Here is an 18,992-nt window from a genome sequence, read left to right on the forward strand (position 1 = left end):
GATCAAAGAAGCGTGGAGAAAAAATGGCACAGAATTTCTGGAAAAAAACATCTCGCCAACCATTAAGCATGGGGGTGGATCAATCATGTTTTGGGGGTTGTGTTGCAGCCAATGGCACAGGGAACATTTCAAGTGCAGAGGGAAGAATGGATTCAATGAAATTTCAACAAATTATTGATACAAACATAACACCATCTGTAAAAAAGCTGAAGTTGAAATGAAGATGGCTTCTACAAATGTATAATAATCCTAAACACACGTCAAAAGCCAAAGTAGACAACCTCCAAAGGCGCAAGCTGAAGGTTTTACAGTAGCCCTCACAGTCCCCTGATCTGAACATCATTGAAAATCTGTGCCTAGACCTCAAAATAGCAGTGCATGCAAGACGACTCCGGAATCTTACTAGAAAACCAGAAGAATTTTCCAAGGAAGAATGGATGAAAATCCCTCAACTGCCCAAACTTTTGCATCAGCCCCATTTTCCTTTTGTAATTTTTAAAATGTAAAAAGATAAAAATACCGTATTTTGCGGAATATAAGACGTGCCGGACCATAAGACGCAAGAAAAAAAGGAAAAAAATGTTTTTAAATAAAATTGTGGTGCATCTAATAGTCTCATTTTATGGTAGCTTACTAGAGGATCGGCGGCGGTGGAGCAGGGTCACAGGAGGCAGGGTCGCTGCTTCAGGAAGCCGGCAGCAGAAGTGGGGTGATGCTGAGTTCCTGAGCTGGGAGGAGGGAGTGACCCAGTACTGTGGGACCTGGGCTCTCCTAAGATGTCGGCCTAAGAAGTGGAGTCCTCCTTTCCATCGACTACCCTGTGATCTCCCAAGATCTCAATCTGCACATGCACAACCTTTGGCGGACACTTTTCTGAAGCCCACCACAGGGAAGTCAATGGGAAAAAGGACTCCACTCAGTGCCGCTATCTTACGAGAGCCCAGAGTCTGCAGCCTCGTGACACCCTCTCAACCCAGCCTGGGGCTTACAGCATCCCCCCACTCCTGCCACCTGCATCCTGAAGCAGTGACCATGCTTCCTGTGACCCAGATTCATTGCCACCGACCCCCCCCCCGGTAAGCTACCTTACAGTAAACACCCCATTTTCCTGCCAAATTTGGAGGAGGGGGAAAGTGCATCTTATAATCTGAAAAATATGGTATATATTTTTTTTGTCTTAAATACAAGGGAATTGTGTGATCTTTAACTTTAGGCCTTTTAGAGATCATTTCATCTTCGACTTGCTTAACTGTTCATAACAGTAATTTTGACCAAGGGTGCCCAAACTTTTACATGCCATTGTATTGTGTTTGGAGCTGTTGATAAAGATACAAGGACTGCATAACAGGAGCAGTATAATTAACTTCTTTATATAACCTTTATAAAAAGCAGTAAATTATATGATTTTGATTAGCTTCTACATATAAGAATACATGTTACAATAAGCCCTACTGTAACATATATTAACAGCAGCAGCTAGTCAACATATTTAATTTGGCTCAATATTTAGTGATAAAAATAAATATAAAACAAAAATAATAAGCAGAATTAAGTTTGATCAGTTGGTTCAGTCCTCCACAACAGTCACAATCTCTTGTGTGGGCTCCAGGAAAAATTAATTGCCCCACCCCTGGTAAAAACCATAAAAATCTCTAAATAAAAAGTCCCATCTCTCTGAAAATGTATGCCAGATATAAAATTAAAAAAAAATCTGTATACTCAGAGGAGCAGCTGGAATAAAATAAATGTGAAACAGCTATTATTTCACATGGTAAATGCACTTTTATTTACCAGATTTTCTATTTTCAAACTAGTAACTGACCTGAATAACCAACAATCAGTTAAAGGGAACCTGTCACGTCCTAGTTGTTATGTACACTGCCCCCATAGCGTTGTTAATGATGCAATGTGCATCACTAACAGGCTTTTTCATTAAAATTGGTGGCAATATAATGAGTCTATAACATTTTATAGACTTATATCCTACCTGCTCGTTTTAGTCATAGGGGTGTGATCCTGGTATTAAGTCAGGGGCGGCGCGGCATCAGTCAGGGCTGGCGCCGCCCACGTATTTGATTTTTTCTCCCGGCTAGCGCTGATATAAGTGGGGTTCTTGCGCAGTTTTACATCGCCAGTCTCGGCTCCCTGCGCATACGCAGTGAGGCTGTGTAGTTCCCAGTTTTACTGCGCATGTGCAGTGACGAGCGCCTCCGGCCGCACACAGTGAAGCTGGGAACTTCACTGCGCACGTGTGGGGAGCTGCTCGTCACAGTTCACGTGCAGTGAAGCTGGGAACTACACAGCCTCACATCGCACGCGCAGGGAGCTGAGGCTGGCGATGTAAAACTGCGCAAGAACCCCACTTATATCAGTGCTAGCCGGGAGAAAAAATCAAATACGTGGGCGGCGCCAGCCTTGACTGAATACCAGGATCACACCCCTATGACTAAACAGAGCAGGTAGGATATAAGTCTATACTCATTATATTACCACCAATTTTAATGAAAAAAGCGTGTTAGTGATGCAGATTGGATCACTAACAACGCTATGGGGGTAGTGTAGATAGTAGATAGGACATGACCGGTTCCCTTTAAAGTTTGATAAAGTTTAGTATTCTTAAAAATAATTTTACAGACAGGAAAGGTACACAGATATTAAAAAAAAAAAAAAAAAAAACACAACTGAATTTCTTCCCTTTATCTCCTTTTCTTCTTTCTAAATAATTTGTCTCACATTACAATAAAAATGAGAAATATACTAAAAAATTCTCCCTTGTGCATGTCAGGAACTGAGCCATTTTCCCCCCTAACATGTCAGATTGAAAGACAACTAGTTGGAGCAATAACATCCCTCTTCTGCTTTGTCTACAGTAGGATACAAAATTATTTATCCACAGCCCTAAACTAAATCTCATCACTAAACTTAACCCCAGCTGAAAATAGTACAGATCAGCAACGTTTGTGGTTTATATCAGAAGTCACAAAGCCCTGTCATTTCTGTTGTTTGCTTAAAACTACTAGTGCTAGATGTAGCCAATTGTCGTATAATGGCATTCATCAGATTTTACAATGACTTCTCTCAAATCTGCTGATGAGTACAGTGTGAATAGTACTGTAAAATACCACTGAATAGTCTTCATTTGACATAAGTACTTACAGCTAAACCCATTAGGTCGATTTCTTTGTTTTCAAGAAGAAAATCATGAATTTTTCTATTTTGTAATATTTCTTTTGAAATGTATTTGCAATGATCGATAATAACATTGCCATGTTTACAAGTCATTAATGAAGTTAAATCTGGGCCTCGACAATATAAATGAAAAGCTTCTTCTATGCCAAGAACAGGACCTTGATATAAGGAGAAAAACAAATTACACGTTGTTCATACAGAAAATAATTAAATTAATTATTATTCTAATTTGAAAAAAATAAAAATATATTGGTGTTTAAGTTTTTTTTTATACTGAATCTCACCATTAAAGAGGAGCAAGTTTCCTAAACATAGCTGTCCCACTGAAGGAATATTCTCTTCTTGAGATGATACAAGATGACCAATCATACAAAATGTTCGATTGCTGTCCGAAGAGAAACTTCCTTTTCGGGGAGAATTATATTCCAGAGTAACTTCTGTGGTCCTTTATTTGTTAGGTTTTTTTTCAGGGGGAGTAAAACAAAGCAAAACATAAAAAAACACACAAAAATAAGAATTCATATTTTTTTTAGCAATAATTATTTCAAACATAGCCTAAAGATTTAATAATAAAATGCCAAGTTATTCCTTTTCCAAACTTGCTGATCGTTGCGGGTCCGACCACTGGGACCTCCAGTGATCCCAATAACAATGGAGCAGAGGGGTGCATGGTCAGCCTCTGCTCAATTCATTGTCAATGGGACTGCCTGAAATAGCAGAGTTCAGCACTCGGCTTTATCGGACATTCTCAGACAATAAATGAAGCCAAGGTTAAGCATGAGCACCTCTGCTCCAATCATGAAGGAGATGCAGAGCTGTGTTCTTGGTGTTCCAGAGCCCCAATTTCTGGATTGCTGGGGCTTGCCAAGTGCAGCAGATTATCCCTTATCTCAGGAATAGAGGATAATTTAAGATTTGGGGAATAATCCATTCAAAGATTAAATTATGTGATAGCGGGAGGCCTCCACTACTGGGGATCCACAATCGTGGACCGCTGACGGCGGTCGTGTGACCTATCACATGACTAAATGACGTCATGAAAGGTCCTTTCACACCACCGCGAGCCGTACAACAGACTGGACGCAGCGGAGAAGGTAAGTATAATCTTTATTTTTTACCATTTTTATTCTTTTTTAACTGTTAACTTGGTCACACTATATGAATCCATGCCGGTTGCATGGATTTATATAGTGTGACCAAGTTGTCAAGCACTTTCCAAGTGATGCTAAAATCGCTTGGAAAAGTGCTTGATAACCCGCTTGCAAAAATGCATGCAAAAACGCTTGACAAACGCCTCTACCTGGCGGGAAAAACGCATGTAAAATCCGCATGTATTTTTCCTGCCAGGGAGAAGAGGAAAAAATCTGCAGCATTTCTGCACCGTGGGCACATAGTCTTAAGCGTGTTTCTGTTAGCATATAAATCTAAAAGTGTGCTTCTGTTACAATAACTACAGCGTAAGCATGCTTCTGTTTCCATATTTTAATAGTAAGTGTGGCTCTGCTACCATACAGTGACATATAAAAGGTTGGGCACCCCTGGTCAAAATTACTGTATTATGAACAGTTTAGCAAGTTGAAGATGAAATATTCTCTAAAAGCTTAAAGCAAAGAAGACACATTTCCTTTCTATAATAGGCAAAAATAATAAAAAAATATACAGTGGGGAAAATAATTATTTGATCCCTTGCTGTATTTGTAAGTTTGCCCACTGACAAAGACATGAACAGTCTATAATTTTAAGGGTAGGTTAATTTTAACATTGACAGATAGAATAACCCAAAAAAAAAAAATCAAGAAAATCACATTATATAAATTAGATAATTTTTTTTTTGTATTTTGCAGTGAGAAACACCAAGGTTACTTACCGATAGCCGTTTTTTCCTGAACCCATGACAGCACACCTTGCGAGAGGGATCCGCCCCATCGAGGACAGGAAAGAGTCTGAAATAAAAGGGCGGTACCTCTCCCTCGCTTCAGTTGTTTACAGAGCATTGAGAGGACCTCCCAAAAAGGTTAGGTATATAACCAACACCTACAATATATATATATATAACACCCAAAACAGTGCACACTAGGGTGTGAGAAACAGAAAAATAGGGGGGGGGGGGGACTAAGGGTGCTGTCATGGGTTCAGGAAAAACCGGCTACCGGTAAGTAACCTTGGTGTTTTCCCCTCACCCATGACAGCACACCTTGAGAGAATTTTGGAGAATTATGAGCACCCTAGGGAGGGACCACCGCCTGAAGTACCCTTCTCCCAAAGGTAAGGTCAGAGGAGGACAGATCCAACTGATAGTTTTTATAGAAGGTGGATGGTGTAGACCAAGTAGCAGCTCTACATATCTGATCGATTGAGACGTCTGCCCTCTCCACCCAGGAGGTTGCGACGGCTCTGGTGGAATGAGCCTTGACATTGTCCGAGGACGGAGCTCCTGTGGACGTATATGCTAAACAAATGGCCTCCCTAAGCCACCTAGAAATGGTACCCTTGGACACCCCGTGACCTTTCCTATTCCCCTGAAAGGCCAGGAACAAGGAATGGTCCTTCCTCCATACACTAGGCATGTTAATGTACTGTGGCAGGGATCTTCTAACATCTAGGTTATGGAACATAACTTCCCCTGGGTTTTTTAGATTGCTGCAAAACGAGGGTAGTACAATCTCCTGGTTACAGTGAAATCTAGATACCACTTTGGGAAGGTATGCAGGATTTGGTCGCAAAGTGACCCCATCATCATAAATTTGTGTGTAGGGAGGATCAACCGAAAGGGCCTGCAGGTCACCCACCCTACGAGCAGCCGTTAAGGCCATTAAGAGGATGGTCTTAAGGGTGAGGATCTTTGGAGAGACATCCTGTAGGGGTTCGAACGGGTCACTGGTAAGTGCGTTCAAGACCAAATTCAGGTCCCAGGAAGGAACTCTTAGGGACCGAACCGGTCTGGCTCTGGCACAGGACTTGATAAATCTAGAGACCCACCTTTTCCCAGCCAAGTTACAATTATAGAGCGCCCCCAAGGCCAACACCTGAACTTTAAAAGTCCCCGTGGCTAGACCCAGGTCACGCCCCTTTTGCAGAAACTCCAGGATTCCCTTGATTGGAGGCTTGTATGATAACGGGGCATCTATAAAATCTAGGAATTTCCTCCAGACTGGTTATACATTTTAGTTGTTATTGGTTTCCTACTACCAAGCAAGGTAGAGACTAGCCCTGGTGAAAACCCCTTGTTACTTAGCAGTGACCTCTCAAATTCCACGTCGCAAGATGGAAACCTCTGGCTTGGGCGTGGAATACTGGTCCCTGAATGAGACGGTCCGGCCTCTCTGGTAGAAGCCAGGGATCTGAAACCAACATTAGTTGAAGCAGGGAGAACCAAGGTATCTTGGGCCAAAAAGGGGCTATAAGAATTATCCTTGCGCCATCCTCCCGAATCTTCCTCACCACTGCTGGAACCATTACTATCGGGCGAAAGGCATAGGCCTTCCTGAACTTCCAAGGAATCTGGAGGGCATCTATAGCATGGGGATTTTCTGCTAGGTTTAAGGAACAGAATCTAACTACCTTCCTGTTTGCTCTTGTGGCGAACAGATCTATGTCTGGCTGTCCCCATAACTGGACAGTCTGTTGCAAGACCCCCGGGTTTAAGCTCCATTCCCCTTGTCTTAGGGTGTGACGGCTGAGAAAATATGCCCTTACGTTTTCCACCCCCCTTATGTGAAGGGCACTGATGGATGGGAGGAGTTGCTCTGCCAGATGTAAGATTCTGTCTGCCACAGACATCAGAGGGCGTGACCTTGTTACCCCCTGGTGATTTACATAGGCTACTGATGTCCGGTTGTCGGACCTGACCTGGACGTGGTGACCATGAATGTGAGGAAGGAAGCCTATCAGGGACTTCTCCACTACCCAAAGTTCTTTTAAGTTTGAGGATGCCCCCATCTCGTGGTATGTCAAGTGACCCTGTACTGAGAGCTCTGCTAGATGACCCCCCCCATCCGGAGCTGTTCGTAATCACCCGATCTACTGGTCTGGACCACTGCACGCCTGAGGTCAGATTTTCCCTGTCTGTCCACCATGAAAGGGAATCTACAGCTTCTGGGGAGAGAAAGAACTTGCTTTCTAAACACCTGTTGAAGGACCTCTGCGCTGACAGGACCTCCCACTGAAGAAGTCTCATATGCCCCTGAGCCCATTTGACTGCTGGGAGACAGGCCGTCATAGAGCTGGAGACCGCATGGCTTTCAAGACTAAATTGATTATTTTGCAGACCTTGTCTTCTGGGAGGAAGCAGGCTTGGAGACGAGAATCCAGGATTAGACCTAGGAAGATCTGAGTCCTTGAGGGGGATAGTTTTGACTTTTGGGAATTTACCAACCACCCTAGCTGTTGCAACACCGCCGTGACTTCTAGAAGTTGACTGGAGCAGTGGACTTCTGATTTCCCTATTACCAAAAAGTCGTCTAAATAGGGAACGATCACTACGCTCTTGACTCGTAGAAAGGCGGTTACTTCCGCTATTAATTTCGTGAATATTCTCGGGGCTATGGAGAGGCCGAAGGGCAGGGCAGTAAACTGAAAATGTCGCAGCTCTTTCTGAATGAACAGGGCTACTCTCAGATACTTCTGGTAGTCTGGATGAATTGGGACGTGATAATATGCGTCCTTCAAGTCTATTACTGCCATAAAGCAATTGTGGTGCAAGAGCTTCACTGCAGTGCTCACTGACTCCATCTTGAAAGTCTGGTTCTCTATCAACTGGTTTAGACTCCTTAGGTTGATGATGGTCCTTAAGGACCCATTGGTTTTTTTTATCATGAACCGAGGGGAATAGAATCCCATCCCCCTTTGTGGTATCGGAACTTCGAGAAGGACCCGTTTCTCTACTAGCCCTAATATTTCTGACTCCAGGGCTATTTGTTCTTCCTGGACCTTCCTTTTGGGGGTAATCATAAAGGTCCTGAGAGGAATCTGGCTGAACGGTCAGGCCACTACTCACAATATTCAGAATCCAGTGGTTTGATGTAATGGCTTTCTAAGCTGGAACAAAGTGGGAAAGCCTCCCCCCTACCTCCAGCCTGGCGTCATTGAGAAGACTTTTTTGTATTTGAGGACGGTCCTCCAAACATATAGCCTGACTCCTTCTTGGATTTGGACTCCATCTTCTCCTGTCTCCTGGAGGGCGACCCCGATTAAATTTTCTCCTCTGAAAACTAAACCTTTTTGAGTCCCCTGAAACTCCTGGGAACCCTTTGTTCCTATCACCCGCTTTTTCTAAAAGGTCATCCAGCTTCTGGCCAAACAGGAGTCCGCCGTCACACTGGGGGGAACATAATTTATGCTTGGATTGTAGGTCGCCTGGACAACCCTTGAGCCACAAGGCCCGTCTGGCAGCATTAGACAGACTTGCTGATCTAGCCGAGAGTCTAACAGAGTCCGCTGAAGAGTCTGCCAGGAAGGCCGATGCTGCCTGCATTAGGGGTACATTTGAAAGAATTCTATCCCTAGGGATCTTTTTATCCCTAAGTTGGTCTTCCAATTGTTGGAGCCACACCATTAGAGATCTTGCCACACAGGTGCCAGCTACCGCCGGCTTCAGGCCTCCTGCTGCAGCTTCCCAAGTGTGATGCAGAAAGGAGTCAGCCTTTTTATCAAAGGCATCCTTTAGGACACCTGAATCCTCCAATGGTAGGGAACATTTTTTTGGATGACCGAGCTACAGTCCTGTCAACTTTGGGGATTTTATCACAAGACTCAGAGTCCTTCTCTTCACAGGGGTACCTTCTTTTAGAGAAGGAGGGTAAGGCCCCTGATCTCTCTGGTTTCTTCCACTCTCGGTCAATTAGGCCCTGAATTTTAGTGTTTACCGGAAAGGAGCATCTCTTTTTTTCTCCAAGGCCCACAAACATAACATCTTCCTGGGATTTGGATGCTTTCTCCTCCCCCAGACCCATGGTTGATCAGACTGCTCTAACCAGTCTGTCTGTACCCTCAATGGGGAAGCAGGGTCTACCGTTATCCGATGAGGAAGAGGATGATGAATCACAGCCATAGATCCTCGGACTCGGAGGAATCAGAGTTGGAGGAGACATCTCTATGGGATTTTATCTTCCCTCTAAACAACCCCTTCAGGGATCCTTGAACTTCTGCTTGGACTATGGATTTCAAATTAGATGCGAAATCCAGATAAATTTCTGCTATAGTTTTAACAATGCAGTTTGGGCAAAGCGGCTTTTGCCAGTCTATGGGAAGGGAAGTTTGGCATAGGGCACAAATCCTGTGCTTTTGCTTGGAGCTACTCTTCCTAGGCTCCTACAAAAGAAGCACAAGAGACTTCCCATTACTAAAAGGTGACATTCACGAAGATCACTCACCAGTGAAGTCACAAACGGGTACCGGTTTTGTAGGCGGTAGCAGAACCGATGATTCCTTTCTGGACGGTCCAGAGGTGTCTGACACCTTGCTCCGGCGGCTGCCACTGCGATTGCTTGAGCGGCCGTCCGTGTAAGAGGCGTCCGTCTGCTTCTTCCTTTGCTGAGGGGGGGTGGGGGGGGGTTAGCTGCTGCTCATGACTATCCTGGTCAGCCATTTTGCAGAAGCGTGCCTCACTCCCAGGATAACCCCCCCCCCCAATATAGGGCAATCCAGAACCTCCTCCGGCTCAAGGGCCCTCCCCCTCCTTACCAGGCCGAAGCTCCACAGAAAAACCGGCCCGGGAGCGCTTTACAGGGCGCCATCTTGGATCGGGTGCCGCACCCTGACGTTACCCGGCACGCCTTCTCCCAGTGTGCACCGCACCGTGACGTCAGGCACGTCATACCCGGAAGTTAAAGCTCCGGAACACGGCCGACAGGAGCGGCAGGAGGAGGGCGGCACAGCGGTCTACGTGAGGCTGGAGCCTGCCTCACCGCGAGCGCCCGCTCGGACGCTGGATCCCAGGGGAGCGGTGGATGGCGCTTCTGGAGGCTGGAACCCGGTGCACAGGCCAGCGCCCGCTCTTCCACACCGGAACAGACCCAGGTAAGTCTTTTTTTTCCAGACAGGTTCCCATCAAAGACAGGAAACCAACTGAAGCGAGGGAGAGGTACCGCCCTTTTATTTCAGACGGTTTCCTGTCCTTGATGGAGTGGATCCCTCTCTCAAGGTATGCTGTCATGGGTGAGGGGAAAATAAGTATTTGATCCCTTATAAACCATTAGGAGTTCTGGCTCGTAGAGACCAGTTAGACGCTCCTAATCAACTTGTTACCTGCATTAAAGACAGTTGTCTTACATAGTCACCTGTATAAAAGACTCCTGTCCACAGACTCAATTAATCAGTCAGACTCTAACCTCTACAACATGGGCAAGACCAAAGAGCTTTCTAAGGATGTCAGGGACAAGATCATAGACCTGCACAAAGCTGGAATGGGCTACAAAACCATAAGTAAGACGCTGGCTGAGAAGGAGACAATTGTTGGTGCAATAGTAAGAAAATTGAAGAAATACAAAATGACTGTCAATCGACATTGATCTGGGGCACCATGCAAAATCTCTTCTCGTGAGGTATCCTTGATCATGAGGAAGGTGAGAGATCAGCCTAAAACTACATGGGGGGAACTTGTTAATGATCTCAAGGCAGCTGGGACCACAGTCACCAAGAAAACCATTGGTAACACATTACGCCTAAAAGGTTTAAAATCCTGCAGTGTTCGCAAGGTTCCCCTGCTCAAGAAGGCACATGTGCAGGCCCGTCTGAAGTTTGCCAATGAACACCTGGATGATTCTGTGGCCGTGTTTGGAGGAAGAAGGATGAGCACAACCCTAAGAACATCGTCCCAACCGTGAAGCATGGTGGGGGAAACATTATACTTTGGGGGTGCTTTTCTGCAAAGGGAACATGACGACTGCACCGTACTGAAGGGAAGATGGATGGGGTCATGTATCGCGAGATTTTGGCCAACAACCTCCTTCCCTCATTAAGAGCATTGAAGATGGGTCGTGGCTGGGTCTTCCAGCAAGACAATGACCCAAAACATACAGCCAAGGCAACAAAGCAGTGGCTCAAAAAGAAGCACAGTAAGGTCATGGAGTGGCTTAACAGACCTTAATCCCATAGAAAACTTACGGAGGGAGCTGAAGCTCCGAGTTTCCAAGCGACAGCCTCAAAACCTGAATGATTTAGAGATGATCTGCAAAGAGGAGTGGACCAAAATTCCTCCTGACGTGTGCAACCCTCATCAACTACAAAAAAACGTCTGACTGCTGGGTTTGCCAACAAGGGTTTTGCAACCAAGTATTAAATGTTAAGGGATCAAATACTTATTTCTCACAGCAAAATGCAAATAAATTTATCCAATTTATACAATGTGATTTTCTTGATTTTTTTTGGATATTGTATCTCTCAATGTTAAAATTAACCTTCCCTTAAAATTATAGACTGTTCATGTCTTTGCCAGTGGGCAAACTTATACATACACACAGTGGGGGAAATAAGTATTTGATATACAGTACAGACCAAAAGTTTGGACACACCTACTCATTTAAAGATTTTTCTGTATTTTCATGACTATGAAAATTGTACATTCACACTGAAGGCATCAAAACTATGAATTAACACATGTGGAATTATATACTTAACAAAAAAGTGTGAAACAACTGAAAATATGTCTTATATTCTAGGTTCTTCAAAGTAGCCACCTTTTGCTTTGATGACTGCTTTGCACACTCTTGGCATTCTCTTGATGAGCTTCAAGAGGTCGTCACCGGAAATGGTCTTCCAACAATCTTGAAGGAGTTCCCAGAGATGCTTAGCACTTGTTGGCCCTTTAGCCTTCACTCTGCGGTCCAGCTCACCCCAAACCATCTCGATTGGGTTCATGTCTGGTGACTGTGGAGGCCAGGTCATCTGGCGTAGCACCCAATCACTCTCCTTCTTGGTCAAATAGCCCTTACACAGCCTGGAGGTGTGTTTGGGGTCATTGTCCTGTTGAAAAATAAATGATGGTCCAACTAAAAGCAAACCAGATTGAACAACATGCCGCTGCAAGATGCTGTGGTAGCCATGCTGTTTCAGTATGCCTTCAATTTTGAATAAATCCCCAACAGTCTCACCAGCAAAGCACCCTCCACACCATCACACCTCCTCCTTCATGCTTCACGGTGGGAACCAGGCATGTAGAGTCCATCCGTTCACCTTTTCTGCGTCGCACAAAGACATGGTGGTTGGAACCAAAGATCTCAAATTTGGACTCATCAGACCAAAGCACAGATTTCCACTGGTCTAATGTCCATTCCTTGTGTTCTTTAGCCCAAACAAGTCTCTTCTGCTTGTTGCCTGTCCTTAGCAGTGGTTTCCTAGGAGCTATTTTACCATGAAGGCCTGCTGCACAAAGTCTCCTCTTAACAGTTGTTGAAGAGATGTGTCTGCTGCTAGAACTCTGTGTGGCACTGACCTGGTCTCTAATCTGAGCTGCTGTTAACCTGCGATTTCTGAGGCTGGTGACTCGGATAAACTTATCCTCAGAAGCAGAGGTGACTCTTGGTCTTTCTTTCCTGGAGCAGTCCTCATGTGAGCCAGTTTCTTTGTAGCGCTTGATGGTTTTTGCAACTGCATTTGGGGACACTTTCAAAGTTTTCCCAATTTTTCGGACTGACTGACCTTCATTTCTTAAAGTAATGATGGCCACTCGTTTTTCTTTACTTATCTGCTTTTTTCTTGCCATAATACAAATTCTAACAGGCTATTCAGTAGGACTATCAGCTGTGTATCCACCTGACTTCTGCACAACACAACTGATAGTCCCAACCCCATTTATAAGGCAAGAAATCCCACTTATTAAACCTGACAGGGCACACCTGTGAAGTGAAAACCATTTCCGGTGACTACCTCTTGAAGCTCATGAAGAGAATGCCAAGAGTGTGCAAAGCAGTCATCAAAGCAAAAGGTGGCTACTTTGAAGAACCTAGAATATAAGACATATTTTCAGTTGTTTCACACTTTTTTTGTTAAGTATATTATTCCACATGTGTTAATTCATAGTTTTGATGCATTCAGTGTGAATGTACAATTTTCATAGTCACGAAAATACAGAAAAATCTTTAAATGAGAAGGTGTGTCCAAACTCTTGGTCTGTACTGTACCTCCCCCTCATATATCATACCAGCGAGATATATATATATATATATATATATATATATATACATATACATATACACTACATCAGAAGGAACAAGCTGAAGATTTTATATTGGCCCTTACAGTCCCCTGATCAAAACATCATTGAACATCTGTGGCTAGACCTCAAAGTAGCAGTGCATGCAAGATGACCCAGGAATCTCACAGAACTGGAACAATTTTCTAAGGAAGAATGGATGAAAATCTCTCAAACAAGAATTGAAAGACTCTTGGCAGGCTACTAAAGGCATTTACAAGCTGTGATACTTTCAAAAGCGGATGCTACTAGGTACTAACCATGCAGGGTGCCCAATCTTTTTAATTGCCCCATTTTACTTTTTGCAATTTTTAAAATGTAAAAAGGAAATATATTTTTTTTGCCTAAAATATAAAATAAATGTGTCATTTTGAACTTTAGGCCTTTTATAGATCATTTCATCTTTAACTTGTTTAACTGTTCACAATACCAGTAAATTTCACCAGGGGGCAGTGGCGTACCGCCAATGGTGGCAGACCACGCCACTGCTATGGGGCCCGTGGCCGTAGGGGGCCCGTGAGCCGGGAGGGTCCCAAGCAGCGTGGGAACGAGGAGCATACGTGAGTAGGAGGTTGCGGCGGCAGAGGAGCGGGTTGCGGCAGTGGAGGAGCAGGGCACACGTAGTACCCCTGCCGCAGCTACTACGTGTGCCCCCTGCTAAAGGGACATGAATATTCCCTCTTCTCCACTCCCATGGGCGTGGAGAAGAGGGAATATTCATTCTCTTCAGCAGCGGGCACGGAGGAGCGCTGAGCCGCGGCTCCTGTCAGTGCCCGCTGCTAAAGAGAAAGCATATTCACACTTCTTCACGTCCATAGTCCCGGCGTGGAGAGGAGTGAATGTGTCGGCAGCAGCAGCAGCTCACCTCGGCTTCTGAGAGCGCGCGCTTCTCAGATGCCAACATGAGCGGCTGCAGACATGACTCAGCGCTGGAGCAGAGGTGAGGAAGGAAGGTGAGTATTAGTGTTCATTGTTTTATGTGTGCAGTGATTGGGGGGATGAGGGGGCCACACATGCCAGGATACTTGGATTGAGAAGGCCACACATACCAGGATTTGGGGATTGAGGAGGCGACACATACCAGGATTTGGGGATTGAGGAGGCCACACTTACCAGGATTGGGGGATTGAGGAGGCCACACATACCAGGATGGGGAAATTTACCAGTAGCTGTTGCATTTCCCACCCTAGGCTTATACTCAAGTCAATAGGTTTTCCCATTTTTATGTGGTAAAATTAGGGGCCTCGGCTTATATTCGGGTCGGCTTATTTAAAATATACGGTATTTTAAAATCAGTGAGTACGTGGTGCCCATAATACTGCAGGACTGTGGCGTGCATTATACTATATGGGGGCTGCATTTTACCCTATGGGGTGTGTAATATACTGTATGGAGGACTATGGGGAGTGCATTATATTCCATGGAGGACCATGGGAAGTTCATTATACTATATGGAGGATTATGGGGGGCGCATTATACTATATGGAGGTTTATGGGGGGAGCATTATACTATATGGAGGATTATGGCGGCGCATTATACTATATGGAGGATTATGGGGGGAGTATTATACTATATGGAAGATTATCGGTGGTGTATTATACTATATGGAAGATTATCGGTGGTGTATTATACTATATGGAAGGCAATGTTGGGCCATTATAATATTTGAGGGTTATGTGGGGGGCCATTATACTGTATGAAAGCAATTATACAATGTGAAGGTTTGTGTGGGGTCCATTATACTGTTTAGAGGGCTGTGTGGGGGCCATTATACTGTTTGGAGGGCTGTGTGGGGGCCATGAGAGTGTATGGAGGGCTCTGTGGGGTTCACAGTTGGGGGATTATATTGTGTTAGGGTCACCATACTTTGCCGTGGGAGTTGAAGTGGGGTACAATAGGGTAATGATACTGTGCATGTGGAGGCTAATTTGGAGGAATGCACCATAGGGGTATCATACTGTTTGGGGGGCACTTTTGTTGGCATCATACTTTATGGGGCAATGAAAGAGGAATCTACGACTTCAGAAGGAGGAAAATTACTATGTAAAGGCTGGAAAGTTTTTTTTTTTGGGGGGGGGGGGGGGCCCAATTAGAGCTTCTGCTATGGGGCCCCATGACTTCTATGTACGCCGCTGCCAGGGGGTGCTCAAACTTTTACATGCCACTGTATATAGTGGGTGTGATAGAGTTACTATAACTGTATAATGAACATGCTTATGTTACCATATCTAAAGTGACATGTTCGAGTCCCCACGACTGCATGTTTCGCGGCTGTTATACTGGCAATCCCCGCATGTTTTGTTGCGGTTGTTAGATAGCCACAAAACATGTTGGGACTGCCTAACATAGGCAGCCACAAAACATGTGGGGATTGCCAGTTTAACAGCCGCGAAACATGCAGGCAAGGGGACTTGAACATATCATTTGAGCACTCGTGATACTCGGTGCATACCAAGCACCCTAGGCAAACTCTATTAACAAACACTTGCGCTCATCACTAGACAGGAGGAGGTGAACAGGTTAAAGATGGACCAGTGATGTGAACGTATACAGTAAAGCTCATAAATATAGATTGATTTTAAAAACAGATACTACTGTGACATAATCTCAAACTTTAATATTGACATTTCTATTAGTCACAAAATAGGAGAAGATGGTATCTCATCATTAAGAACAGAAAAACCTACCTCTGTCCAGAGACCCACAGCATTATTTTACTGCACACTTTGTTCTTACTTTCAAAAATTTCTTTACATGTAAACGCCAAGTGTTGCCAGTTTCCAGAATCTAGTATGTTCTCTTGAGTTTCAACTTGTGCCAAGGGGGTTAATTTACATTCATCACTTGTACTTGAGCATAGTCTACAAAAATATAAATTAATTCTGTTAAAAAAGTGTCATTTCACGTCATTTTTTAAGAGAGACCCTAAAATGTTCTACCAATATTAATAAAAAGCCATTTATTATTGTAAATTTTACCTTCATTACGGCTTTACTTAGCATAGTCTTCCCTTCTTAGTGTAACAAAAACTACTTTACAGCTCTGATGATAATATCAGTCATATGTAAAGCCACAGATAACAGAGAGAACTTGTAAGTACAGATAAATGTAGCAGATGATAACTGAAATCCTTTTTAAGGCTATGTGCCCACGATGCAGAAATGCTCAGGATTTTTTCCTGAGCGTTTCTGCATCTCCCTGGCAGAAAAAAAGCATGCGGATTGTACATTCGGATTGTACATGTGTTTTTCCTGCCAGGGACATGCGGATGTGAAGCGTTCGTCACATGCATTTCCGCATGCAGGTTGACAAGCGCTTTCCAAGCGATTTTAGCATCACTTGGAAAGTGCTTGACAACTTGGTCACACTATATAAATCCATGCAAACGGCATGGATTTATATAGTGTGACCGTAAAGAATGGTAAAAAATCAAAAAATAAATCTATATACTTACCTTCCAATGGCCCCCGAGACTTGCTGCGCTCCTGTGCTGGCTGCCGGCAGATCGCGGTGCCCTGTACTGAAGGACCTGCCGTCACATGACTGTGACGTCAGCGCAGGTCCTTCAGTCTTGCGCGATCTGCCCGCAAGCACAGAGAAGGAGTCCAGGGGCCGTCGGAAGGTGAATATAATCTTTATTTTTTATTTTATTCTTTTTTTTACAGCTTTTAATGGTACCTGGGTGTGGAGGAGAGTCTCCTGTCCTCCACACCCGGGTACCATCCGCACATTAGAACGCGCCAAATACGCAAGTACAGATGCAGTCTTGCGGAATTGGCGCGTTCTAATGCAAGTCAATGGCGGCGAAAAAGCAGCGCTTCGGCAAAATTAATGGACATGCTGCGGATTTTTGAGGCAGCATAAACGCTGCGGAAAAATCCTCAGCATGGGCACAGAAAGTGCGGAATTGCATTGGAGACCATGGGGGAAGGTTTACTAAGCGTTTCCCAAGCGTTTACGCTGCAGAAATTCCGCAGCATAAATGCTTGAAAAACGCATCGTGGGCACACAGCCTAACAGCGCAGAAAAAACACAGTGATACCTGAGTGCAGCCACCATATTCCTCAGTGACAGGGCCCTTAAGTCCATGTTCACAAGTTGCGGTTTTGAAGAGCTATTTTGCTCCGTTTTTATGAACTTTAAGGCTATGTTCACACATCATGGTTTTTTCAGCATTTTTTTTTCTGCAGCAAAACCTGAACTCTTGCCAGGAGGTTGTTCAGGATTTTTCTTACTTTCTTGCTTGTTTTTAGGTGCGTTTTTTTCCACTGTCCTTTTGTCTCTGATATGCATGTACATAAAGTGCAGTGAAAAAAAAATCTCATTCTGGTTTTGGCATAACTGTAGGGGAGGTGAATTGTTCAAGAATAGTTTACCCAAGACACTGGCAGTGCATTGAGTTTGTATGACTCAATTTACTTTCATACTATAGGGTCTGCCATTCAGTTGCACAGGCATTGTTCAATCTCACACATAGCTCTGCCAATGATTACACATCACTAATTTAATTAAACTCTCCCAATACAAACTACCATCTCAGTGACCAAGACAAGATGGTACAAATCACAAAAATGTGTTTCACATACTGTTGTACTTGCTTATTTTCACTAAAAACACAGCAAACCCCAATAGCTATGTTCACACTAGGCGTTTTTTCAGCGTTTTTTACTACCCGTTACTTCCAATGGGTGAACAACGCTGAAAAAGAGGCTGAAAGTAAGGACATGCTCTATTTTGCAAAAAAAACATGCAAAGTACAAAATCCTGATAAAAAAACAAGATGTGTACATGAGATTTTTGGAATGTCATAGACTTTGCTGGTACTGTGAAACGCAGCTGCAAAATTGCATCAAAAAACGCAGAAATAACCAAGATGTGTGAACATAGCCTAAAAGCTGCTTTTTACAGTACCAGCAAACACTATGATATTTCAGAGATCTCACGCACACGCTTGTTTCTTTCCTGACTGAATTTTAAAACTGAAGTATTTTTGCATGTCATTTCATTCAGCATGTTTTTGCAGCATTTTTCGACTTCTAGAAAGAAAAGAGTGCAAAATGCAGCAATAACACTGCTATAAGTGAGGCATTTTTGGTGAAAAACAAGTTAGGACATGAAACCATTAATAATATGTGCTAAAAGTAAACAATGCCTTAACTAATAAATATAAAATACTCTTTTCCCTAAATAATTTGATCAAATTGCTCTTTTTTTCAATAAAAGTTTTATGGTATCACATGTTGCCTAACACCTTGTATCTTTATACTTGCCTGGTGGAAACAAAGTTAAAATTTGGGGATCCTGAAAAATGCAGGAAAAAGGCATCTAAAATGCAGGGAAAAAAAAAGCAGCAACTTGCGTATTAGCCGCAACATTTTTTACTGCCAATAGATTAGTTTTTGCCTTCAGAAAAAAAACATAGCAAAATCACAACTTATGAACATAGCCTAAATTTATTTGGCATAGCTTGTGGCAGCATAGGTTTGTACAGCAAATTTACTAGCAACAAAAAATAGACCAAGCCAATTACGACAGAAATGTACTGTATTTTTCGGACTATAAGATGCACTGGACCATAAGACGCACTTAGGTTTTAGAGGAGGAAAATAGAAA

At 43.7% G+C, this 18,992-nt stretch overlaps 1 protein-coding gene across 1 annotated transcript in view; it reads right to left on the minus strand.

Annotated features, from left to right (window-relative positions):
* LYST (lysosomal trafficking regulator) overlaps positions 1–18,992 on the minus strand; it is a 789,135-nt gene that overhangs the window by 536,115 nt on the left and 234,028 nt on the right. The window contains exons 13-15 of the mRNA XM_073671457.1: positions 16,067–16,240; positions 3,474–3,634; positions 3,157–3,347 (exon numbers count right to left, since the gene is read on the minus strand). Of these exons, the coding sequence (XP_073527558.1) occupies positions 3,157–3,347; positions 3,474–3,634; positions 16,067–16,240 (526 nt within the window). The remainder of the gene's footprint in view (positions 1–3,156; positions 3,348–3,473; positions 3,635–16,066; positions 16,241–18,992) is intronic.

Source organism: Phyllobates terribilis, unplaced genomic scaffold (genome assembly GCF_046119375.1).
Source record: "Phyllobates terribilis strain yellow unplaced genomic scaffold, ASM4611937v1 Scaffold_3__8_contigs__length_932513732, whole genome shotgun sequence".
NCBI classification, from domain to species: domain Eukaryota; kingdom Metazoa; phylum Chordata; class Amphibia; order Anura; family Dendrobatidae; genus Phyllobates; species Phyllobates terribilis.